Raw genomic sequence first — 27,359 nt, 5'->3', positions numbered from 1 at the left:
AACTCAAAACATAGTTCTCTAATGTCTTAATAAAATATTATTTAAGGGTGCAATAATTAAATATATCAATTCAATAAATTTTGTAATTTATAGACAAAACAATAACACAACAAATTTTGAAACATTTGTTTAACCTATCGATTTCTTTTCATGAGAATCCAACTGAACAAGATAAAAAAACAATTAGATTTATAAATATTTAATTACCATTTTATTCAATTTTGATTAATTTCAAATTGTAATAATGTATCTTTTTGAAGTTACAAAAAATAATGTTCTTTCTTTATTACACTAGCATTATATATAGATTCTATATACACAAATAAATATAATATAACAACATAAGATTGCTTTCTCCGATTCATATGAAAACTTTTTAAGTTATCCACCAAAGCAAATTAATTAAATCAATCAAATTGTTAGAATACAACAAATTAATATATAATTTTATTTTAAATTAAATTATTTAAAGGTGTATTTTCATTAAAAACAAAATAATAAATAAGTAAAAATGATTTGATGGTAATTTTTATGACATATATATCAATTCAGTGAAAGAAATAGAAACTTAATATGGAAAAAATCTTAAATACAAAAAACTCTAAAAATTGACAAAAAAACTAACAAAAATTAAACTATGATATCACTTGAAAGCTTCTTAGACAATATTAATAAAATATTTTAGCGATAATTAGACAAATTTGATTTTTTTTGCCAGCCAAAATTTTATTATTAATTAGCATCAATTATTTCAAGATGTTTAAGAAAGGATGGACAAAAAAATAGGATGGACATAAATGATATATGAACTATGAATAGTACTTTGTAAAGCTGACTTAGATAACACATATGCACATCTATTTCCAGTCCTTTTTGATGCCTAAATTCAATTACTTTAGAGTAGTTATTCCACAAAGAGATCGTATGAGATATTGTTTTGATATTCGGATTTGTTTCTTGACTTTTAAGAAGATTGATAACTGTAAAATGTCTTCTTCGAATATGATATGTCTATAACCGAGTCCCCAACATGAGACAAGGTTGTTTAAAAAGTAAATAATTTTATTTTTCTTATATTATATAATAAATATATATTATTTACTGATAATAAAAATATAGTTATTCATCTATCACATATATCTATGCAAATATGCGAATCAAGTACAACAATCAAACAACATAATAATTTTAACAAAGAAAATTAAAAAAATATTTATGTTATGTAGTCTTATTTTATAAGTATTCTTTAAATAATGTAATACAATATTATACATTATTTTTTTAGAATTGAGAAATACATATAATATCTTATCCGCGCGTAGCGCGGTTAAAAACTCTAGTAAAATGTAATAGTAACTATTTTTTTTTTTAACGCTGATTTATTATGATCTTACAATTATGATATAGGAAATATTACATAGACGATTCGACAACCGACAATACTACCTGTCTTATGAAGACCTACGCCTAACTGCATCACCTGAGCCGTCCTATGAAGATCCACGCCTGACCAGATGTACTTGCACCATGTTGAAGATTCCCTTGCAAGCTTTTTCCTCTGTAGTCTGCATAATTGTTTAATAAACCGCTCTCTCCGGGACTTGAAACCTGGATTTCCTGTAATCTGCAATAAATTTGCATAGTCTGGGATTTGAACCCCAGACTTGGGTGTAGAAGCCTTTAAACCTTAACCAATAGGCTACGGTGCTTCCACAATAGTAACTATTTAAAGTCGTATATATAGATAAATAAGAATGAAATTACACTGAAAGTTGGGTCTACTTTGTCTGTCAATAATATGAATGATGTTCATTGAGTTAGGCCCATATCATTAATTGGACACGATTGTCTGGATAATTATTAGTCTGACCTTTGCTATTGGGCTAAAAGAAATTTAAGTGTTGATCACAAACTTAAAGAGGTTAATAATACACACGTGACTTTTATTTCATTGCCGTCAACTGTCTGGTTTTCGACCCATAGTGTTTTAGCTGAAACCTGAGACTCAAATTAACCCATGTTCGATAATACTTATGGCAGATTGACGTATATTTACAAGTATTGGTTAATATAGCTAATACAGAGACATTGATAATTTTTGTCATATATTAATATTGCAAATATTATATTGAAACTTAAATTTTGACAAATCCTACTATACCGTCTATGACTTGGACCTGATAGGCACATAACATGCTTCCACAAAAAAAGAATCAAATATTTTGTCTAAATAAGCCTTGATTTACTTTGTAATTCTATAATTTTAAACAACAATAATTCTATGACGATGAAAAAGTGGGTCTCTCTCTCTAAAACCTCTCGAGAAAAAAAAGGAAAAAAAAATTCTCCGATCTTGCTTCCGGCGGCTGCTCTCCTCTTCGTCGTCGGAGGGCTTCTCATCCCTTTTTCTCTTTCTTTTCCTTTGCGCTGCTCTCTCCTCTCTTACCCATCTCTGATATGTGGTCGTCCCTAGAGCAAGATCGTTCGCCGGCGGAGGAGCCTAGGCCGAATCTGGTGGCCGCTTCGTCCCTCTGGTGACTTTGCGAGGAGGGTGTAGTGACGGTGGGAGGTAGGAGTTTGTTTCTGGGTAGGGTTTTCGTCCGGTCTCGCTTTGTAGATCTCCGGCGAAACCCGTGGAATTGCGGCGCGTGGCTTCGTATGGTGGTTCCTTCGCCTCGGATCTGTTCTTTCCCGGTGTTTTTCATGTCATTTGTTTTCCCAGCGAAGTGGCACGGCGGTCCATGATTCTCCAGCGCACGAGGCGTCTTGACGTTAGGTTTTGCGCAGCTCAAGGTGCAGTAGGTACAGTGTGGTTCCTCCTCTCTGGTGTGTCTGAGGCTTGGTCGGCTTCGTCGTGTGGTGTTCCGGCTGTGTCTTGCTAGACGCGTGCTTCCATGGCTTGGGGTTTGAGTCGGAGTTGTCTATGGCTTCGGCCCTTCCTGTGTTCATGGTGCTTCCTTCTTGTCCTGGCCTCGGTGCTCTCCCTAATTTACCTCATGCTTTCTTCTTCCGGCTGCGTTTTAATTGTCTTAGTTGTTCCGGTTTGCAAGCCGGTCAGTTTCCTGGTTCTCAGGGACTGTCCTTGTCCGGCTGGCTCTTCCTCGCCGTGGGGTCTGCGGCTCAGGCGGAGCTTCGGGTTAACTTGGTTTGAGCTCAACTTCCCAGCACTAGATTCAGTGGCACGCACTCTGTCTACTAGTGGTTGAGGCTCTTCCGGCTTGGTTTGAGGTTACGATGTGTGTGTGTGGAGTGTGGAGTTTGCTGCTGTTTTTTTTGCCTGTTTTGTATAGATCTTCGAATAATATTGCTCGATGTTGTTGTAGTGGGAGTGCTAGACTGCAGGCTTGTCTGTCTTCGGGATGGCTGATGCTCAGGAAGTCTTCTTCGAGCTATTCTTGGTTGGACCAATCATAAAGAACGGATCATCAGAGAGGCTAAATTTTATCGGGTTCTGACTCTCGGATTAACTGTGGTACAGTTTTTTGTGGCAAACGGTAAGCGCGGATTGGTCGACTCCTCTCGCTAGTAGTCCGGTTTGTTCGTTTGTCCCTGCTAGGCTTCATCGAGTAGCTGTTTAGATTTATTTTATTTGTTCTGCTTCTCGTTTCCATAGTACATCTGTCAAAAACAAGAAAATTGGAAATAATATCTTAACATTTTTACTAAAAAAAGAAAAAAGTAGTAAAATAAAATAAAAGAATCAATATTTTGTCTAAATAAGCCTTGATTTACTTTGTAATTCTATCACTACTATATAAAATGGACTATTTTAAGAGTTTCTAAGGGGTGCCAGATGGGCAGAAATATTCCCCACCAATCAATCTGCCAGATCATTATCCGAGTAACCAAATCACGCCACGTCAGCTTCGCTATAAAATTCCCTTCTACGAGTTTGCTCATAAAATTATTGGCCCGATCTTAATAAACTATCGACGATATTGCTTGGGCTGATTGGGCCCATTATCTTTCTCCGACCCCTTCCAACAATATGTCAACGTCGCGTAACTGTAAACCTAAATTCCAGGACTCTGTAAATCGCCTCGTAACGGAGCATCAATTAATCGACTTAATGATCATTAAACCATTCTTCCCACTAATTTTCTTTCAGTTCCCCTTCCTCTTTATCCACGGGTATTTTGATAACCAACTCCTATAAATAGGAACGTCGTCTTCTTGCAACCCGTCCCTCTCTCCATCTCATTCCTTAATCTCGCTGTTAAATTCATACTCAACAATGGTTATCTCCTACCTCCTCTTCTCCGACTTTAAATCTAGCGTTGTGCTAAGATCGTTGATGCACGTGTTCTTGGCTTTTGGGAGGCTTAGATCTTGGGAGTGGACATGCTGCTCTTAGATGAAATGGTAACCATTGTTAAAATCTTCCGTCTCTGATTTCTGGTTTGACTACCTGAAAATCAGCAGCCGTACATTCATCTTGATTTCACTTTCTCAAACAGTCCACGACTCATCCAAGGTTCCATTAACCACATTGCCTAAGCAACCTCACAAGGAGCAACCATAACGTCAGACTAATATTGTGTACATGGAGATATTCAACCAGGTAAGGCCGAAGAATTTTAAAATCTTAATTACTCATCTTGATTTCACTTTCCCTAATTAATACACTGAGTTACTCAATAGTTACTACATGAACAAATAGGAGATGCAGCGACTCTTTCTACTATGGAGAGCTAAAACTATGGCAGCGAATAGTAGCTCAAACCACTCGCATTTTTGTGAGAATTGCAAGTATGTCTTCCTGAATGTTTAGTAGAATGGTGTACTATACATTAAATACGAGAAAACCATATATCTTATTTAGTTAACTAAGATTAAATGGAGGTATACAGTAAGGATATCATTTTCGAAATAGTAGAGCTAATACAAATAATCCAGTGAAAACATGCTGTCAGAATGTTTATTCTCATGTATAATATAACTTAATCTCTCATTTTGGCATATTTGCTACCAACATACTTTTTATTTGAGTAGGCAAGAAGCATTTCCAGAATCCTGTGATACAACATAGAAAGTCCAAGTCATAAGGGCATCATTATTGCAAGTCTTTTTGGTTATGATCTTATATATAAAGGCTTTTTGCATCAGTGATGCTCTCCAAAGTGAACCTACATAAAATTAACCAAATGACTGTTCTTACGAGGATATTTCAGTCAGTAGCTTTAATTGTGCAGAGCAGTCTTTATTTCATATAACACCAATATTGTTTAGCGTGTAAAGAATATTTATCTTCACAAGACAATGTGTAGATATTAACAATTAAAGAATTTTCTCTCTTTGTGATGGAACATCTAAATGTGTAGATATTAACAATTAAGGAATTATCCTTTGGGAGAACGGTAAGCATGGCGTTCCACATCTAAATCGAAGAATAACGTTAAAAGTTTGGAAACACCAAAGTAACTACGAATACTGCAGGAGAAACATTCGTCAGATTGTTCATCCCACGGCTTATCAGCCAATTGATTTGTATTAACTTTCAAATTTGTATTAAACAGACAAATATGCACCAGTTTACCTATATCTAATTTTTTCATCTCTGTGCGTTTAAATAACTTGATTACATGTTCTCTACAAATGGCCTCACTCCCTGTGCTCCCCTCCTCATTTATACGAATTAGTCACTATGGGTAGTGAATTGTGCAAACTTTGCTGCTGCGGAAGGCAAACCGTAGAACCAATTCCCTGAAACAAAAAAATTATTTGGAGGCTTTGACAAAATGGTGATATGCATGTATCCTACACGAAGATTGCAATGTGCTGATGATATGACAATATATATTACCATGGAGTATATATTCTATTAAAACGAAGAAATATTGGTTATAAAAAAGAAGAAGAAATATATAATAAAAACAACATAATGATCACTGTTACATGTTTTTATAAGGTTACTTATATTTATTTGAGAAATATATATTTTTTAAAAATAATTCAAATGACATCATGTTCAGAAAATAAAATATGAATTAAATGAGATTAAAAAAACTCATTTAATAATTTTATAAAGCTTTGAAATAGATTAAAAGAAAGAGAACTTCTAAGTTGGAAAATGTATAAAAAAATATGAGGTTGTGGTTTGGTTGAGCTAATCTGATCATTAATACCTAAAATATATAGAATATCATAATTTTTCTTGCTAATGGGCATTTAATTAAATAATTTTAATAATTATTTGTTATAATTTCTCTTAGATTAAAATAGCCTAAACATTTTAAAATATTAATTAAAATTAATGATATTTTTAGGTAATTTTTTTGAATAGTAACCCACCCGTAGGGCGGGCAAAACCTAGTACAATACTAAAAGGCAAATATAAGCCATGGAGAAGGTGTCCACGTAGGATATGAAAATTAACCAATCAGAGAGCCCGAAGTTCCCACGTCATCTCATTTATTTTTTCGTAAAAAATGAAAAAAAACAATCCAAAGGAAAGGATCGAACCCGAGTTAGAATGACATAAATATATGATAGTTACCACTAGGCCATTGCAACTTTCTTGGACACATATACAAGAATCACTAAGTATGTAATCACAAACTCTTATGTACAGTTATAATAATATGAATTCAACTTTCAAGACTCCGATACTTTGTTTTGTAAAAAAATAATTAAGTGACTAAGCTAATATATTCTTTGAAAGTGTGAAAACATTGATAAATATGAAAAATCATAGATTTTTGTTTTCGTGGCAAAGTTAAGAATTTTGTAAAAGTAAGTTTAACATATAAATTTTCGTGACAAATATGAAAAAGCATAGAATTTTGTAAAATTTTGACAAAACAACTTAAAACATAGTTCTCTAATGTCTTAATAAAATATTATTTAAGGATGCAATAATTAAATATATCAATTCAATAAATTTTATAATTTATAGACAAAACAATAACATAACAAATTTTGAAACATTTGTTTAACCTAACGATTTTTTTTGATGAGAATCCAACTAAATAAGATTAAAAAAAACAATTAGATTTACAAATATTTAATTAACATTTTATTCAATTTTGATTAATTTCAAATTGTAATAATGTATCTTTTTGAAGTTACAAAAAATAATGTTCTTTCTTTATTACACTAGCATTATATATAGATTCTATATACACAAATAAATATAATATAACAAAAAAATCTTAAAAATTAACAAAAAAATCTAAAAATTAACAAAAAAAAAACTAATAAAAATTAAACTATGATATCACTTGAAAGCTTCTTAGACAATATTAATAAAATATTTAAGCGATAATTAGAGAAATTTGATTTTTTTTTGCCATCCAAAAGTTTATTATTAATTAGCATCAGTTATTTCAAGATGTTTAAGAAAGGATGGACAAAAAAATAGGATGAACATAAATTATATATGAACTATGAATACTACTTTGTAAAGCTGACTTAGATAACACATCCATTTCCAGTCCTTTTTTATACCTAAATTTAATTTCTTCAGAACAGTTATTCCACAAAGAGATCGTATGAGATATTGTTTTGATGTCAGATTTGTTTCTTGACTGTTAAGAAGATTGATAACTGTAAAAATATCTCCTTCGAATATGATATGTTTATAACCGAGTCCCCAACATAAGACAAGTTTGTTTTAAAAGTAAACTAGATATTAACCCGCACATCTGTGCGGATATATTTATATTTTTAAATTAACTTTTAAAATATAAAATACGTTATAGAGATATATATTTAATATCAATTTTATGTATATAATTTTTATTTTGAAAATTTTTATTTGTTGAAATTTATTTGATGATATTGTACAAATCATATATTAATGAAGTATTTTTGTTTATTTATATAAAATGCAACATCAATATTAATAGTTTAATTTTAAAAATTAGTTTTATATGAAATAATAAAAAATTATTAACTTCTTTGTTTAGAAATTTCTATTCTCGAAATGTTTTTATGTGAATAAATTAATTTTTTTTATTTTAAAATATTAGTTTATTTAATATATTATATTTCAGTTTAATCTTTTTATTTTTTACTAAAATATCAAACATAAAATTTTACAACCAATAAAATATTATTTATTTTTTTATATAAAAATTTAATTTGATAATTTAAAAATAATTTGACTATACTATTTTATTTTAAAATTAGTTACTGAAATATATAGAATATTATCTATATTAAATATGATAAACAGTCAAATGATAATTACCTAATGAGAATTTATTTATCTTTTCTTAGAAATGTTATTGTTTAAATGTATATTTTTTTGTTAGGAAAATATTATATATGAGTAATTTTAGGATGTTTAGTTAAATTTCTAATGAATGGTCTAACATAGACTTGTGTATGGTAGATAAAAACTAGAACTCTATTTTAATAGAGTAGATAATTTCATTTCTTTTATATATTATTTACTGATAATAAAAATATAGTTATTCATCTATCACAAATATCTATGCAAATATGTGAATCAAGTACAACAATCAAACAACATAATGATTTCCACAAAAAAAAAATTTAAAATATAATTATGTAGTCATATTTTATATTCTTTAAATAATATAATATAATATTATATATTATATTTTTAGAATTGAGAAATAGATATAATATTTTATCCGCGCGTAGCACGGTTTATTTTAAACAACAATAATTTCTGATTTCCATCGAAAAAGTAAAATAAAATAAAACCGACCATGCCCACCTTGCCTTCTCATGAAAACCACCTGTACAAACAGATTCGGCACGACATAAATAAAATACCATTAACCAAATTTTATATTAATAAAAAAATATTAAAATTATAGGAATGTTGACCCAAACCTTATCCAACACCGCACGTCAAAGCAGTATAAATACCTAACGTGGTTGAACTATCTACTAGTACAGAACCAGAGATAACCAACCGAACGTGAGAGAAGAAATAACCGAAAGCAAGAGAGAGTGACATTGATCGGTTCAATGGCGGACATAGCTATTTTAGTGGCGGAGGAGTACGAACGGAGGGTGAGACAGACGGCTGATTCTAGGTCGGCGTCGTTGGAATTTGATTGGTGGAAAAATGTTCCGGCGAAGATGACAATAGAAGTCAACGAGAAGAAGATAGAGAGTTTTATGAAGAAGTTCGAGGCTAAATCTCAGTTTGCCCTCGCCATCTCCCATGGCTTCTTCTCTGCTTGATATACGCTTTGTTCATTATCTAATTTCGTTTCATGATCTATCTGCTTTGTTGTTGTTTTTCTAATGATGTGGGAGTTTATATAAAAAAAGTAAATATCTGAATTAATCAAATGGATATCTCTATGACTTTGTCTTTTCCGTCACTGAAAATGAAAGATAAAACAAACATCAGGGACCTACGTGGCAAAATAATTATAAAACTGTATCATCCTTTTGCTGTGTTCAGAAACTTCGGCGTTATTTTTGCAATTCGACCCTTACATTCCGGATTTCTCTTAAAAGATGTATCATAGTTTCTTTCGTACATAACAACTACTTTTCCGGGAAAGATAAAAATCATAATTATCCGAAACCTTTGAGGGAGAGAATGGGAAGCAGCGACGAGATGCCAGTGGTTCTCATCACGGGATGTTCTAAAGGAGGAATCGGCTACGCGCTGGCTCGTGAGTTCTCAGCGAATGGTTGTCGAGTGGTGGCGACGAGTCGATCGCAGAGCACGATGTCCGATTTGGAGAAAGATCCCAAGTTCTTTGTACAAGAGCTCGATGTTCAGTCGGAACAGAGCGTGAGTAAAGCTGTGTCGGAAGTTATCGACAAGTATGGTCAGATCGATGTTCTTGTCAATAACGCCGGAGTTCAATGTATCGGACCACTTGCAGAGATTCCAATTCAGGCGATGGAAAACACCTTCAACACCAATGTGTTCGGTAATAAAATTCGTGAATGATCACCAAGTGTTCGTTAAAATTCCTGACTCAAAATTTTCTGCAAAACTCTTCTTGCAGGTTCAGTAAGGATGACTCAAGCTGTTGTACCCCACATGCGTCTAAAAGAAAGGGAAAGATTGTGAACATAGGAAGTATCAGCATCATGGCACCAGGACCATGGTCAGGGGTTTATACTGCATCTAAAGCTGCTCTTCATGCTCTTACCGATACATTAAGGTTGTCTATGAAGATACTTCAGCATTCTTGCTCGTCATGTATCTTATTTTTGTGTGCGTGTCTCTTGTTATAAGATTGGAGCTTAGGCCATTTGGGATTGATGTAATCAACATTGTCCCAGGAGGTATTCAATCAAACATAGCCGACTCGGCCATAACGAGCTTCAACAACTTACCTGAGCTGAAACTATACAAACCCTTTCAAGAATCTATCCGTCAAAGGGCGTTTTTGTCGCAAAACATAAAACCAACACCTGCCGAGACATTTGCGAAAGAGACGGTATCGGTGGTGCTGAAGAAAAACCCACCGGCTTGGTTCTCTACAGGACGGTTGTCCACCGTCATGGCGATCATGCACCATATGCCTGTTTTCGTTAAAGATTTTCTCCTGACGAGGAGCTTTATGAAAATGGGAGCAAAGACTGAGAAGTAGTAGTCACTGTTTTTTTTTTTTAAAGAAACTGTTGTAATGTATTTAACAAGTAAAAATTGTTGCATAACCATGTTTATATATTGTACAAGCCACGTAAATTTGAAAGTAATAGTAATCGGCTCATAGCCCAACATAGGGCTGATTTAAGATTCCATAAGCCCATGTATGGTTATCACAATTAATTAGGAGTTTGACTTAAGCCTTAATCTGATCAAATGGCTTATTCAGTACCCAATGCTTAATAGTCTTAAGATAATATACTAGAAGCAAACAAAAATAAAAGGTGGATGTGATAGTAGTATTATTGCATCATGTGGATTTGTCCCCATAGCCTCATTATCATCATCATCTCGATCAAATTCCGAAGAAGAGTCATCCCCAACAAGTTCTGAGTTCACACACAGATACCCACAAACCAAAAAAGTCGTCCCCAACCCACAGAAAAAAAGAACAATAATTTTGAATCGACACAACGAAGTTAGGTGAAGAGACTATCCACCAGTCCCGTGTGTTTTAATAGTTTGAGCTTTAAAGTTCGATAATAGCTTCGTTTCTGTATCCTAAAAGTATATGTCAAAAATGGTGAGATGTCAAAATCTTTAGCGTTTCCAAAATACAATGAACATACACTGAATAAGGATCAGCTGTAGTTTTGGTTTTATGGGAGACAAATCAATTTCGATCCCACAAACCGACTAAATAATAGTATAGCACTAGAACCTAAACAAATGAAAACGTGACAATACATTGTTATACTCCTTTTGTTAACCTGGACTTTTCAAACATTTTTGTCTAGTATTCGGTAAAAATAAAATGAAAAACTTGATTAATTTTTTTTTTTTTTGAATTACCAGGAGGTTCGGGCCAAAGCTCTAATCCCAACGCCCGAAACACAACATGTAATATTAGTTATAACTATATATGTATATCCCTTATATATTAATTGACAAACATTACAACATTTAAGTGTAGCCACGTGTCATCACCAAAATAAAATTCAGAATCCTTAGAAAATATGTTGGTCCAATTAAGTATACATTATACTTTTCATTAAACTAATCATACAATTAATTAAAGTGTACAATTACTATTTTATTTTCTTTCCTTAAATAAAACCTACAGAATTACCAAATATGACTGATATATATATGACAATTAATGATTCTAATAATAAAGATTTGATAGCAATTTATATCCCATCTATTGTTTTTGTTTAATTTTATATTATTAAAATAAATTAAACAATCAAATTAGCTATAAAATTAAAATATAGATTTTTTCGTATATGTTATATTTTGAATTTTTAGAAATGACAAAATTACTAAAACTGTTAAAATTATTATGTTAAAAATTAATGATCAATGGTTTAACATCCCCTATATATTAATAGAGAAACATTTAAAAAGTTTAGAACTTGTAGTTTGTACTAATTAAAAAAGTGTCATGATGAGTTGTCACGTAACTTGAATGCAAATAACTAAAATGACAAAAAAATGAGAAAAATATTGAAGATATATAGTATTGACAAGTGAACGTAAACGTCTCATAACCATAATTAACTTTTAAATTGCTAAATCATGATATAAAATGGAGTTGACATAGTTTCATTGTAACCAAATAGTAGGTATGAGGTTTTTATGTGATAAATAATTTTTTGACTTAAAATATTTTTAAAAATGAGACCAGTTCATTAGTAAACAAATTATGTAGTTAACAAAAAAAGTTTTAAAAACTTGTTTAAGGGCCAAATATTAATTCGATCAATAATATAAATTTATTTTCCATACGATATTTCTTAAATAATTTTCATATAAATTTACCATGCGCAAGGCGCAGGTCTTATCCTAGTATCTAGTTATAACACAACATGCAGTATTAGTTATAACTATATATGTATATATCTAGATTCTGCAATATCATGATACTGATCTTCGTGAATTGCGTTGTTTGGAAACTTTAAATGGGGTTTTTTTTAATAACTTATAAATGTTGGTGTATACCTTATTCTATATATCATACAGATATTTGAAATCGTATGCCTCTCGAGAACAGTAGATCCATATATCGTTGTTTATGCATATTATTTGATTGTTTTATAAGATTGATGTTCTCATGTAACAGAATAAATTAATAAACCTAACGGTTTAATTAGTTTTTCCACCACCACACGAAAACGCTGTTTTTACTGATGATATCAGTTTTTAATGTTTTACAATAATCATAAAACACTGTAAACTGATTTATACATTTCCAAACTTTTGAAAATCAAAAGTTAGATTCAAATAGCGTTTACGGTTCAGAGCCATTGCAGAACGATAAATAAAAATATTTTTTTAATAAAAAATATATAAATTTAAAATGAAATCATTTAATTATTTTTAAAATTTGAAATAATATAAATACTAATATATATATATATATATTATATGGTAATTTATATTATAAAACTTTTTTAAAAAGATATCTGCTATATATATATGCATATATATAAATCCAAAATAATTTTTAAAAGTTTACTACTATGAGTTTATAAATACAGTTTTATATATATTGATAATAATATGATTTTTAATATTAATATAATTATATAAAGTGGTAATAGTGTTAATTTATTATTTGACTGCTGTAATATTTGATAATCACTCAATCATATATATTCCGCAAACACACTAATTTCTAATCGATATACCATTCGTACAAATCGCTTAATAATAATTAAAACCCCAACTACCTCGCAGATTTCCGTAACCATGTCCGCAGTCTTTGTGTTTACCTTAGTTAGACCCTTAATTGCCCACTGCATGCATGACTAATAATTGTGAATACAGTTCTATAGTAGAAGTCTTTGTGTTTACCTTAGTTAGACCCTTAATTGCCCGCTGCATGCATGACTAATTAATAATTGTGAATACAGTTCAAAACTACTATAGACTATACAAGAAGTGTTGTCCAGAAAAAAAAAACTATACAATAAGTCAAACATCACAAGATCTATTCGTAAATATAAAAGTTTATTACTATGTTTTCTCTAACCAATGGCCAATATTCTGAGTAACTCTTCTATAAAATATTTTGTCTGTCTGATAATCTGATATAGCGTCGAAGTTGACATTTCCCCTGCTTCATGGACACGACGATGATTGCCCAATTTTAACATGATGGCCCCCTTAATTTCCCGAATTAAGCCTAATCTTTTTATTTTAAACGTTATTACAATTTAAGGACCACATTTTACGTAAAGTCGATTATTAGTGGATATATCATACTGTTTATCATAACAGTGTGAGCGATGAACCATACAATCGTGGCCCAGTGGTATAATGGATCGAAAGGTGCTAAATATCTTGAGTTTGAAATTTACTATGTCCGCTTGTGTAGTCAAATGACATAAGTATCTAATTTCATAGCAAAAACAACAAGATCTATCTATTGTAGATGGACTAATCGGTTGAGTTTCGGTTTACCGGAGATTTTTAGTTATTAAGAAAAAAAACAGTGTGAGCGATGGTTATGGATAAAAAGGTTTTTGCCTTTTCAAATTTAGGAAATCAGTAAAGAGAAAAGTAGTGGGGGGGGGGGGGGGGGGGGGGGGGAGGGGGGTAGCTACAGGTAAAAGGCCTGTCATGTCGTGCCTATGAAAAACGCATTATACAACTTTTTTCTGGACTAGTGGATCTTGTATATATAGAATATCAGTTATACACTAAATTCCATAATTTTACATATTTTCAAAATTCGGAGCTGCACTTAGGTGAAATTTATCTGTAATGATTAATGAATAACGATGTTTTGAGTGAAATCGTTATCAGTCTATTACTCTAGAATTTTTTAATACCAAAATAAATACATTTTCAGGGGCGAATTACTTAATCTTAGGATTGTATATATATTCTGATAGTTGTAAAAAAAGATCGTATACGTTTCAGCTGACACGAAATAATTCGAACCTAGGATTTTTTTCATATCCAAATAATATAAAATCTAAGTTTTTATTTGTATGACGTAGGTAGAGAGTACTACAGACTGACTGAACATAGATTCATTATTCATACGACTTACGTATAAATAATTGTAGATAATCAAGATATCGACGATTCAACATGGAAACATCATTGCGAAACAACAAAACTGCTTTTGTTTTTTTATATTCTCTCTCTTTCTCTTGTTGCGATATAATAGTTTGTCTCCTAAATCTTCTAAAAATCCTTTGCCTAATCATTTGGATTTCCAATCTCCGAAATAAGATATTAAGAGAAAAGGTTTATTTTCATAAAAACATACTTTTATCAAACATTAAATCTAGATGATTCATTTTTTTTGAAACTGATAGATACATCAAAAAGGTAGATATTCTTTTTAGAAAATCATTTTTGTAAAATTTAAGTAGAAAAAGGCAAGTTATATCTTGAATCAAAGAAGGGACAACAAAACAAATTTATATTGAGGTACAAAAAGAATAGAAGATCTTATACCATCAATCAAAGGGATTCTTGTAAGAAAAAAATAAAAGTTCTAAGTTTCCAAAAAAAAAAAAAATGAAAGTTCTGACTAATTTCCCTAAAACGCTATCGTTTCACGTGGAGAAAGTGAAAATCTAACTGACATATCTTCTTTTCGCTGACAAAAAGTGACATGTATTTTTGGCGGGAAAAATAGGTATTAATCTCACATATAATGGAGCAATTCTAGATAGAATATTATTGTTAAGTTAAATGATCAAGATTAATTATCTTATATCAATGCAACTATTTTTCATGAACAAAGTCTTTAGCCATTTCTTCCTCTAAGAGGGAAGAAAAGGAAGGAAAGCTAACAAAATAATAAAATAAGTTGTTACCGTGTGATTGAAGCAACTTTACTAACGTGAAATCGCCTGAATGATGTAACCATCAAAATTTGGTTTGATGGATTATAATGACGACAATCAATACTATTAAAAGGGAATGAGTCTTAAAAAATATACCTATAAAAGTTGTTTGAACCCTTTTATTTATTTCATTATTTTTTGGTCTTACCTTAAATTTAGATTAATAATTTGTTACTATATATTTTTCTAACAATAATTTATTCAATTCATTTATTTATTCAAATCTTACTCCTAGATCCTAATCACTATATTTACCATTTTGATTTTTAATCGTAAAAGCATTGAAACTAATGTTTTATATTATCATTTTTATCATATAATATATGATTTAAAGCAAGAGAAGTTACACGACATATATGTGTACATTCAAACTTCCTCTTTCCTTTATAATAAAGTAATCATATCATATATAAATTTTCCGACTAAAATCTCATATCATATACTAAACTTTCAACCATCTATTGTTTGATAGATATTTTCATATTTAAAAATGAGATATTCATGTTACCTTCACAGAAATGTAAAAATTTATTGGTTTTGTTAAAGTTAACTCGACTTCACGATATCATTACTGACTATTCACGATTTTGAAAATTATTGGTTTAGATATTATACTTTTATATAATTTTCACTTAAAAACGAATCAATACAATTAAAAGAGAAATAGTCTTAAAAATCTAATATAAAAAAGTTGTTGGAATCATGTATAACTATTTTTTTTTGGTAATACCATTAATCGTTCTAACTATACAATATTTTAAATATTTTTAACAAATCATAATATTATTCTTTATGATACTTTTACTCAAAAAAATATTTCATCAACCATGTTTTTGTACAATAACGTTAAAAACCAATATCAAAAGACCTGATATGGACGTAATGAGTCCACATATGTTCGGCTATTTAGAATCCTAAAAAAGATCGAAATATCTAAAAAATCTGAAAAATATTCGAAACTCCAAACAAATACCCAAAAAATTTAAATACCTAAAAATTCAAAATATTATTCAAAATCTGACACGATGAACTGAAAAATATCCAATTCTTTTTAATTTGAAAATTTACCTGAAATCAAAAACTATAATCGTAAACCAAAAACTTTTTAAAAAATATACATATTACCGGAAACATATTTGAAATAACAAAATATACCTAATAAACACAAAATATTTATGATCGGGTCTAGGATAGGATCCAGACTCAAACAAAGACCTGCAGGTCCAAAAAAATCCAATAGGTTATCTTCTCTGGACCTGATCTAAACCTATATTTTTGGGTCGGTTCGGTTTGGTTTTTGATCCGGATATAATTCTCATGCCTAAAATAAACTTACTTAAAAGTGTACATATAAAATCTCAAATAAACTAATTCTTAGATTATATAACTGTTAAAAATTATATTTTTCTATATACTAAGACTTTTTATTATAATATAATCCAAAAAATCCGCGCTTTCCAAGCGCGGATCAAAATCTAGTTATTTATTAAAGAAATTACGGTACACGAGGCTTTGACGTACAGAATGACGAATGTTTTTTTTTGTGGAAAATTATGATGAGACAACAAATAATGTATATACCTTTTTTAAGAAATTGAACTTTTAATACAAAATTTTAATTTGATTAAAAAACTAATAATACAAAACTAACAGAAGAAAAATGATGATGGAAGTATATAACTTATGTGAGATTCAAATAAAATACGATGATCAATTTAAAATAAGCGGCGGCTAACGATTTCCCTCGATCTCGCCACCAATCACTCTATCTGTACATATTTTCTTTCTAGGCAAATAAACTAATAATGGAAAGTCTTTTTAGGGTTCATGCACAACCTAAATAACAAGAGAGCAAACATTTTCTTAACATGTTATATGCTCGTCTTGAACTTGAACACACGCTTTTTTGTAACTATCACTAAACCAACTGAAATTTCAAATTATACCACGGGGCCATTGAAAATTCAAAAATACACCAACCATGAGCCGGCAAAGTTTCAAAATCACACACATTACATATAGTCCAGTTCTACATATACACAAATACCATTCCACCAAACGGAGTAAAGGCCAATATGACATTAAAAGGAACAAAAAACAGTGTTCCAATATATAGAAAGTCATTTATAGACCATGCATAGAAGCTTTAGAATATTAAAGATTCCATACTCTTAATTCCATATACTAACTAATGTTCGTTCATCAGATGTTTTTCGCTAGGATGTTCTATTCCTTTTTTGATGTGGCTAATATAATTGATACGATCATAATGTAATAAAACAAAGTTAGAATGATACTAATCAGAAGACGAGATCCATGATAATTCCACCGTACCTTCATTTCTCACATCCGTTATATTATTCTCGGCTCCAGAAGCAACCAATGGTGCGTAGCCATCGGATCTTTGTACCATAGGTTGCTCTTCTCCACTGATGGATCTTACCAAATTATTATCGGCTTCATAATTCTTGTTTGATCCACGAATAATATTTAGGGTTGGCTGCGTCATGGATGATGACGAGGAGGCGATAATGTTGTGAAGCCCCTCAGAGTTTGCTCTCACGTATCCAAAACCAGTACTCGTTCTCAAGCTCAACGATTGATCCTCCATTAAAGGGACGTTGTTAGGAGATTGGTTGTTGAGAAAAGGGTTCGCTATGTTCTGCATGTTCATGCTACGAAGAAGACTCTGGTGGTAATCTGTAGGAGGAGTTGAGTAATGATGACTGGTTGATGATGGTGGGATGAGTTTGTGAGGAAAGGGTTTCAAGGGTCGTGAGAACGAAGAAGAAGAAGAAGAAGAAGGACCAAAGAGATCAAATCTTGATCTAGAAAAAGGACTAGATGATGATCCGGTGAAAGGAGTAGAAGGATTACCAGTGAATTCTTGAACCATGGCTCTGAAGTTTGAAGTGTCGGTGGTCAAAACAGTAGTAGGTGCTCGTCTCGAGACTCTAGATCTCTTCTTTGGGTTCCGTGTTGTCGCCAGACCTGTTTTCTTGTCGGTAGGGACAGAACCAATGGGACTACTTGTGTTTGTGTCTGTGTTTGTGTTTGTGTTTGTGTTTGAGACTACTCTCAGATTTTCTTGAACTGTGTTTGTGAAGAAGACTGGTTCTGATGGCACCGGTGGTGGTTGTGGTCTAGAGCCGTCGGTGGGATTTGAAGTTGTTGTTGACCAGAGAGGATTATCCGTTGACCACCCGGTGTTGAAATAGTTAGCCATGAGAGAGTCAAGCTGTGTTTGACCGGCGATGTTGGAAGAGCCGGTGGCCGCGTTGTTGTTAAACAAAGCAGAGAGAGATTGATCGGCGCGTGAGTCGTACTCTTCTTGGTCTCCACCACCACCGCTTGAAGATTGCATGCTACTACTGTTGCCGGAATCCATGGCAGACACAGAGAGAGAAAATAGATGATGGTTTAGAAGAGAGAGAGATGATGGTTTAGAGAGAGAGAAGAATCAGAATGAAGGAGAGGATTATAATTTTTTTGGGTTGCAAAGAAACTTCAAAAGGAGGAGTGTGTGAACGGAATTGAAGGTTGTGTGGGAGAGAAAAGCCAATAAAAAGTTGACACTATTCACCTTTTATTACCCACTTTTTCCTTTACTTGAAACTTGAAACTTTGAAACGTGAAACTTAGGGCTAATTACATTTGGGGGTATAAATAAATTGACTGAGAGAAAGAGATGGGGTGATCGTATTATGCTTTTTGATCGTTCAAGAGAGTGGTTCTTCGTAGATACACCTGTTAACCTATTTAAAGTTTAAACTATAAAGTACATTAGCATTTTAAATTATCACTTTCTTTTAATTGCTTTTAGAATTATACAACGCTAATTATCGTAATTTAGCAACTTGTTGATAAAATAAACAGAGAAATTCATAACAAAATATTTCGTTATACAACATCAAATACAATTTTTCAATAAATTTATATATACAACTAGTTTTGTCATTTCTGTTTTTCTTTGTTATATTTTAGAGATTGGCCTTGAGACTACACCGTCACATTTATAATATAACTAACTAGGGTCGGACCCGCCCTACGGGCGGGTATGCAAATGAACGAAACAATATGAATATATTTTAAATTTTAATAAAATTTTAGTTTATTTTAAATTATAAATTTTACTGTTTTTACTACAAATTTTACTAATTCTTCTCATTTTTTAGAAATTATATATTTATTACTTGATAAAACAATTTATTAATAAATATAAGTGTTTCTCTTTGTTCATATTATTTGATTTTCTTGAATTTAAAATATTTTTAATACATTTCTTTTTGAATTTTTATAATTTTAAAATAAAAAATCCAATTTATTATCCTTTTTTAAGAAAAAAATAAGCAAGTAAGATAAATAGATATTAATTGTTACAGCTTAATATTTATAAATAACATGCTCGATTATATGTTTATGTATTATCATATTCAGGAAAAAAATATTTATGTAGTTTTTATGTTACTTCAAATTCATCAACAAAAATTTAAAAATTAATGAATTCCATATTGTTTCTTTTTATTTTATCACCAAAACTCAGGCTAAACCAAAAAAATAATAGAAAACCACAACTATTTGAGGTATTGTTAGCTATAAGGATTCTTTATGTAGCATTTAATGTATTGTTAATATATATGATTCAAATGTTTACATAACTTTGAAAGAGCTTTACAAACGATTAATAAAATAACACTGTATTACTTATATTCATCTTAAATTCTTAATTTAATAAGATATTTTATTTAAAGGGAAACCTTATATAAAAAATCAATAACAAACCAACTTAAAAAATCTGGATCCTAATATCCTTATCCGATTATCATATCTCTTCTCTCAAAACCTTAAATTCTGATCCATCATGTCTTCTGAGATGGATAACGCCCTTTTAGCCCTCTCCTTGAAAGATGATGATGATGCTCCTTTTAACTTACCTGATTTTCCTCAATTCTACGCCACAGAAAGAAATGCATGCAGCTTGATAGGCCGTCTCCTTAACCCAAGATTTCAGAACATGGCTAATCTGATCCTAGACATGCCAAGGAAGTGGCAAAAGGTTAATCGGGTTAGAGGTATCGCTCTCACCAAAGAAAGATTCCAGTTCATCTTTTCACATGCAAATGATCTTCAAGATGTTCTTGACAAAGGCATGCAAACACACAATGACTGGGGATTAGCTATAGAAAGATGGGTTGAAACACCTCCTCCGGGCTATCTCCAATCAGTATCAATATGGGTCCGAATAAGCAACATCCCGGTTAACCACTATACAAAGCCAGCCATCACAGAGCTAGGAGAACTAATCGGTCATGTTGAAGTGGTCGCTTTTGATCCTGAAAAATCACAAAGGCAAGACTATGTTCGTGTGAAGATCAATATTGAAGTTACCAAGCCTCTCAAGAAATCAAGGGTTCTCAACCTACCTGGCGGAGGTCAAACTACCATCTACTATTTCTATGAAAAAGTCCAGAAAAGATGCACAGAATGTCAACGGCTCACACATGCAAAGGAACATTGTCCTCTCCTAGCCTACAAACAGAACATGCGTGCGGTGGAAGCTACTAAAAACCGTCTCTCTCCTTCTACTTCCAACCATACCTTCCTCTCTGAAGGTGATCCTCTGTTTGGAGTCTTACATGAGGATCAAGTTGGTATTAATCCTCTCTCCGGTCGTCCTCGCATTGCTCCGGAGGTTCTTCAAGAAATGCGGAATTATCTCCTTGCCTCAAGTAAAGAAGAGAGGCATATTAGGGAGCAGAGAGTGATTTTCTCGGTGAAAGAAGCTGAGAAAAATCCTATTACCCAAAAGGCGATGTTACAACTCATTCCACCGCCGATCTTCACAACAAACCTTGATAAGGGTAAAGGAATAGTCTTTGATTTTGAGAAAGCTTCTAGTGAACCTGAAACTAACCCTCAGCCTCAGAAGCTTATGGCATCGGCAATATCTGCAGGACATTTATTGACCAACCCTATCAATAATGTCTTCTGTAGACTCTCATTACCCCCTGTTCTAATGCCCTCAACTCAGATTTCAAACCTCTCCTTCTCTGGTGGTTCAAACATCTCAATACCGACTGAGAAGCCAAAAAGGAAGAGTGGAAGATACAAAAGGATTCCTAAAACTCCTAAGAAGATGACAAAGGCTACAGAGGAGACTATGGCTTCTACTTCGGAATTTGTGATTCCTAGCAAAAAACGTAAAGCCGAAGATGATCTTTTTGGATCTTTCAGGACAGATAAGAAGAATGCTCAGAACTCATCTCAAGATAGTCTGCTCAAAAACAAAGAAGGACTTCAATTGGTTGTTGCATCCAAGGCTGCTAAGGGCAATGCATCAGAGATGGTCCCGCATGAGGGACCGTCTAAAGCCTGATGAGCTTCATCAGCTGGAACTGCCGGGGCTTGGGAGATCCTCATGGCCTGACAGTTCAACGCCTCACGGAACTAAGACGTACTTACTTCCCTGAGGTGCTTTTTTAATGGAAACTATGAATGCTCGGAACTCTCTAGTAGATATGCAATGTTGGTTAGGCTATGATCATGTCTACACTGTTGACCCGGTAAATACTTGGGGGGGTCTTGCTTTTTTTTGGAAGAACAGTGTTGGGGTGGATATTTTGTATGCAAACAAGAATGTTATGGATATGAAAATCATGTATGAAGATAAGTGTTTCTATGTCTCGTGTGTTTACGGCAACCCAACTATAAGTCTGCGACATCTTGTTTGGGAGCGTTTGATTAGATTCAGTATAAATAGGGATAGTAGTTGGTGCATGTTTGGAGATTTTAACGAAATTTTAAATAATTCTGAGAAGATTGGGGGTCCAAGAAGAAGCGCCTCCACCTTTCAAGATTTTTCGGAAATGCTAGAAATATGTGGCATGATAGAACTTCCAAGTTCGGGGAACCCCTTCACATGGAGTGGAAAGAGAGGTAATCTCTGGATTCAGAGTAGACTTGACAGAGCATTTGGGAACCAGAAATGGTTTGATCAATTTCCGGCCTCAAACCAAGCCTTCCTTGATAAAAGAGGCTCTGACCATCGCCCTGTTTTGATCAAGTTAATCTCCTCTCAAGACTCTTACAGAGGTTCTTTCAAGTTTGACAAAAGATTTTTCCAAAAACCTTTAGTTTTTGAAACCATCAACCAAGCGTGGAACTCTTCTTCTCCAAATTCAAACATCAACATCGCTTCTCGTATCAGATTTTGTAGACAGGCGTTAAGTAGATGGAAGAAAAAGAATGTCTCCAACTCTAAATTAAGGATTACGAAGATTCAAGTGGAACTTGAACAAGAACAGTCATCGATGAATCCTTCTTTCCCAAGAATGGAAAATCTTACCAAATCCTTAGTTAAGGCTTATAAAGAGGAGGAAAATTTTTGGAAACAAAAGTGTAAGGATGATTGGATCCTTCATGGTGACGGAAACACAAAAATTTTTCATGCTGCAGTCCAAGTTGCGAGATCAAAGAATGAGATCGTTAAACTTCAAGACAGCAATGGAATTTTTCAACGTTCGGAAGCTTCTAAAGGTCAAGTAGCCATCAACTACTTCAGTGACCTCTTTAAATCTACCAACTCGGTGGATTACTCTGACCTTCTCAGAGACTTACCGGTAAGAGTCTCAAATAATATGAACATGATCCTCACAAGGAAGATCACTAAAGAGGAGGTTAAGGAAGCGGTTTTTTCAATCAAACCTGATAGTGCTCCTGGAGCTGATGGGATGTCAGGTTTTTTCTTTCAAAAATATTGGGAGATAGTTGGAGATCAACTTACTAAAGAAGTTCTTTTGTTTTTTGAGACTGGTGATATGCCCTCCGATTGGAACTACACACAGATTTGTCTGATTCCAAAGAAGACAACTGCTTCGGTAATGTCTGATTTGAGACCTATCAGCTTATGTACGGTAATGTACAAGACCATTTCCAAGATTCTAGCCTCAAGACTTCAATGTTTTCTTCCCGAGATAGTATCACCGACTCAATCAGCTTTTGTTTCAGATAGACTCATATCTGATAACATTATTTTGGCCCATGAAGCAGTCCATAGTCTTCGAACTCATGAAGTGATCTCAAAATCCTACATGGCTGCAAAAACGGATATGTCAAAAGCTTTTGACAGAGTGGAATGGCATTACCTTCAAGCATTACTTCTTTCTCTTGGTTTTGACAATATATGGGTGAAATGGATCATGTCCTGTGTTACTACAGTCACCTATTCAGTCCTTTTGAATGGTCAATCTTACGGTTACATTTCTCCACAGAGAGGACTCAGGCAAGGTGATCCTATCTCACCCTTCCTCTTTGTTCTCTGTACCGAAGGTCTTACTCACATGATGAATCAAGCTTCACTTAGAGGAGATCTGAAAGGAATTCAATTCAACTTGGCTGGCCCGGAAGTTCATCATCTTTTTTTTGCAGATGATAGTCTGTTCCTTTTCAAAGCTGAACTTTCTCAGTGCCAAGTTTTTCAAGACATCTTTCTCAAGTACGGGGAAGCTACAGGTCAGGTCATAAATCTCTCCAAATCATCACTAACCTTTGGCAAAAACACCTGTCCTTCTCTTAAAGCACAAATTAAATCAAAGCTTGGTATTTATTCGGAAGGAGGAGCTGGTTCTTATTTGGGTTTACCTGAGTGTTTCAGTGGCTCCAAAGTTGAAATGCTTGCATATATACAAGACAAAATGAAAGGCAGAATGTCTGGTTGGTATTCTAGATTTCTTTCTCAAGCTGGAAAGGAGGTTATTTTAAAATCTGTGGCTATGGCTATGCCTATATACGCCATGACTTGTTTTAAACTTCCTAAAACCACTTGTAACAACCTTAAATCAGCAATGGCAGCTTTCTGGTGGCAAGCTTCAGAGGATAAAAGTAAAATACATTGGCTTAGTTGGGATAAGCTTTGTATTTCAAAGGAAATGGGAGGAATGGGTTTCAAGGATATTGAATTATTTAATCAAGCTCTTCTTGCTAAACAAGCTTGGAGGATCCTCACAAATCAAGATTCTCTCTTGACTCGGTTTTTGCAAAGTAGATACTTTTCTAATGGTTCCTTCTTATCAGCAACTCTTGGGCCCAGACCTTCCTACGCATGGCGCAGTATTTTGCATGGTAGAGAACTTTTGGAAAAAGGCTTAAGGAATTCGGTTGGTAATGGTCTCTCTATATCGGTTTGGTCCACGCCTTGGCTGATTGATGGTGAACGTCTTCGCATTCCTCTCATGAAGAATATCTTGGTGGACCTTAATCTTAAAGTCTCTGACCTTATGATTCCCAACTCTGATCTCTGGGACCATCAAAAGTTGGAAAACCTGTTTTATGATCAAGATATTGAAATCATTCTTAAGATTAAACCAGCAGTGTCTTCTCCTGATTTTCTTTGCTGGAACCACACCCGTTCAGGTGAATACTCTGTGAAATCAGGCTATTGGTTTGCAGAAAAGGAGGCAAAAAAGGAAGCTTATGTCTCAAGTCAAGCTCTACCCTCCTTAAATGGCATCAAAAGTCATATATGGTCACTGAACACAGCACCAAAAATAAAAGTTTTCCTCTGGAAAGTTATTGGAGGCGCTATTTCTGTTGCTGACCATCTAATAGAAAGAGGAATGAAGGTAGATTCTCGCTGTCAAATTTGTGGTTTGGAGGGAGAGTCAATGAATCATGTACTTTTCAACTGTACTATTGCAAGACAATCCTGGGCTATTTGTCACTTCCCTGCCCCGGTAAATGGTTTCGACCCCTCCTCCATCTACTCCAACATCTTCTATGTTTTAAAGATGGGGAACAATCAAAACTGGCCTGTCCATATCAGGAGAAGTGGTCCTTGGATTCTATGGCAAATCTGGAAAAATAGGAATAGTTTTCTATTCAAAGGAAGCCTCATTGTGGGATCAAAATTCGCAACATCGTTATTACAGGAGGCTGATCATTGGTTCCTAATCAAAGAAATGGAAAAACAAGAACAAGCCATTGATCTTGAGAAGAAAAAAAGGATCATCTTTGGATGGAAACCCCCTCCTTCATCATGGTTCAAATGTGACATTGGCTTCGATTGGGACAAAAATAGGAAGGAAAGTGGTGCGGCATGGATACTTAGGAATGCTGAAGGGAAAGTTTTACTGCACGGTAGAAGATCCTTCTCAAACATTCGCAGTAAATCAGAATCCTCTTTTCAAAGCTGGCTTTGGGCTTTAGAAAGTATGAAGTCTCTCCACTTTGATCACGTTATCTTCTCGGCTGAAGACAGTGACATTGTTAATGCTATTTCAAAACCTGCTACATGGCCATCTCTAAAAGCTTTTTCCTTTAAGCTTATCGAAATGCTCCATGAATTTTTGTTTTGGCAGGTGGAATCACAATCTCGTCAAGCCCTCAAACCAGTCTTTCTTATAGCAAATAGTGTCATAAAGGAGGATCTGTTCCAATCCTACATTGCATCAGGGTTCCCTGGCTGGCTTAAGAAGTTTTTTTCGTAAAATTTCCTTAGTCTAGCTTGTCAATTTGGTTTGCTTAGATGCTCCTTTAATTACTCCTTTTGTATATGGGTCCATCCCTGATTATGAATGAAAGTGTTTAAAAAAAAAAAACCAACTTTTCAGAAAAATGTAAACCACATCCTTCGATAACTGATTTCGTTTAAACTAAATATTGAATTTGAGATGTGTAGCCTACTAAACACAAATCCCCACCACTCAACCATTCACTCATAGTAAACAATATTTATGTAAAATGAGACTTGGGTTCTCTATTTCTTTTTGGAGGATGAACACCGCCACACTTATGCCACCTATTCCCTCCTGCACCAGGTTAGTTTGTAACCAAACATTACTCCAACTGTTTATATTCAAAGTTTTGAGCTTTTACAGCTCTATATTTTTAGGTTTAGTTACCTAATTAATTGATAACAAAGCAGCTGTGAGAGTCAGCAACAATTTAGTGGCCTCTAATAATCTGAAGCTTACCCATTGCGAGGTTTCTTCGAAGTGTGCACACCATCGGCCTCTGGAAACTCTTCAGGAGACAGGGATATTGTTTGGTTCGATATTTCCTCCTGGGTGGCCTTCCACCATGACATGATTACTGGGGCCGCCGCTGTTGACAACTAACAGCTTTCAAATCCTTGGGATGAATCTTTTTTCACAGCTCCAACTCATGGCATTTCATCGTCGGGTTATCATCACCTCCATGTGGAGAAGTAATGGGAAACATAAGGCATCAATGCAAGGAGTGAGGAAACGTAAGTATGAATGGAGTGAGCTTACTTGTGCTGTGAATTTCGGGAGAGGTGCATGTTCGTTGCGATCAAAAATGCGGATACGGTGAATGACTGATGCTTTGCTGGGAAATTAAATTCTGAAAGCTTCAGCTGGGGTGTTAAGTTCCTCCCTACTATATCTATGAGGCACAGTGAACATAAAAAAACCACGCTGAAGTTTCCGGGAGCGTTTCGAACATGAGATGTAGCACCACGCGTTTGATGTTTCAATGTTGTCAATTTCCAGAGTGCATAGGAACTCTGCAGCCTGCAAGTGTTTGGGTTTGTAACAGGGCAGTTGCAGAGTAAGCTGGAGGTTTTAAGTTGGATGCTAACCTCTGGTGGTGAAGTGATTACATAAGCATTCAATTCCGACAGTGTTAAAGATTTGATCTTCTTAACCCTTCCATATTGTATAGCAGTAGAGGCCGACCCATCTCACTCCATTGGATACTGGAAAATGCCGCGTATAAGTACAATAGATACTTTAAAACTGAAAAAACATACCGCAAGGCAAACAACTCAAACGTTATTTGTGTAAAAATCATTATGAAAATAGAAATGAGACCCTAAGATTGCATTGAGAAAAAAGTGACATTTTTGAGGGAAAAAAATATTAACAAATAAGTCAATAGCTGGAAACGAAATATAATACAACATGGAGTTGCCAGGCCTACCTCCCACTAATTTT

The 27,359-nt window shown here is 33.5% G+C and overlaps 4 protein-coding genes, 1 long non-coding RNA gene and 1 pseudogene across 5 annotated transcripts; 5 read left to right on the top strand and 1 right to left on the bottom strand.

Moving 5' to 3' along the window:
- Window positions 1–1,517: 1,517 nt before the first annotated feature.
- LOC103873948 lies at window positions 1,518–6,430 on the top strand. The gene is made up of 2 exons (XR_004448238.1): window positions 1,518–4,362; window positions 4,458–6,430. It is a non-coding gene; the product is annotated as an uncharacterized LOC103873948 (long non-coding RNA).
- Window positions 6,431–8,623: 2,193 nt separating this feature from the next.
- Window positions 8,624–9,343, top strand: LOC103873947. The gene has a single exon (XM_009152352.3). It carries the CDS (start codon window positions 8,944–8,946, stop codon window positions 9,160–9,162), a length of 219 nt encoding a protein of 72 aa, XP_009150600.1. The 5' UTR covers window positions 8,624–8,943; the 3' UTR covers window positions 9,163–9,343.
- A 136-nt stretch (window positions 9,344–9,479) lies between these two features.
- Window positions 9,480–10,692, top strand: LOC103873945 (annotated as a pseudogene).
- A 6,646-nt stretch (window positions 10,693–17,338) lies between these two features.
- Window positions 17,339–20,187, bottom strand: LOC103873944 (calmodulin-binding protein 25). Its single transcript, XM_009152351.3, has one exon. It carries the CDS (start codon window positions 18,791–18,793, stop codon window positions 17,702–17,704), a length of 1,092 nt encoding a protein of 363 aa, XP_009150599.1. The 5' UTR covers window positions 18,794–20,187; the 3' UTR covers window positions 17,339–17,701.
- Window positions 20,188–20,266: 79 nt separating this feature from the next.
- On the top strand, window positions 20,267–21,781 carry LOC103874153. Its single transcript, XM_009152569.2, has one exon. The coding sequence runs from the start codon at window positions 20,267–20,269 to the stop codon at window positions 21,779–21,781; it is 1,515 nt and encodes a 504-aa protein (XP_009150817.2).
- Window positions 21,782–22,271: 490 nt separating this feature from the next.
- LOC103874152 lies at window positions 22,272–25,889 on the top strand. Its single transcript, XM_009152568.2, has one exon. It carries the CDS (start codon window positions 22,272–22,274, stop codon window positions 25,887–25,889), a length of 3,618 nt encoding a protein of 1,205 aa, XP_009150816.2.
- The last annotated feature ends 1,470 nt before the right edge of the window (window positions 25,890–27,359 follow it).

Source organism: Brassica rapa, chromosome A06, assembly GCF_000309985.2.
Source record: "Brassica rapa cultivar Chiifu-401-42 chromosome A06, CAAS_Brap_v3.01, whole genome shotgun sequence".
Classification (NCBI taxonomy): Eukaryota; Viridiplantae; Streptophyta; class Magnoliopsida; order Brassicales; family Brassicaceae; genus Brassica; species Brassica rapa.
This window is presented reverse-complemented; position numbering and strand designations above follow the sequence as displayed.

Coding starts and splice junctions, on each gene's coding strand:
- LOC103873947 (XM_009152352.3), top strand. CDS start 8,944: ATGGCGGACATAGCTATTTTAGTGGCGGAGGAGTACGAACGGAGGGTG.
- LOC103873944 (XM_009152351.3), bottom strand. CDS start 18,793: ATGGATTCCGGCAACAGTAGTAGCATGCAATCTTCAAGCGGTGGTGGT.
- LOC103874153 (XM_009152569.2), top strand. CDS start 20,267: ATGTCTTCTGAGATGGATAACGCCCTTTTAGCCCTCTCCTTGAAAGAT.
- LOC103874152 (XM_009152568.2), top strand. CDS start 22,272: ATGCTAGAAATATGTGGCATGATAGAACTTCCAAGTTCGGGGAACCCC.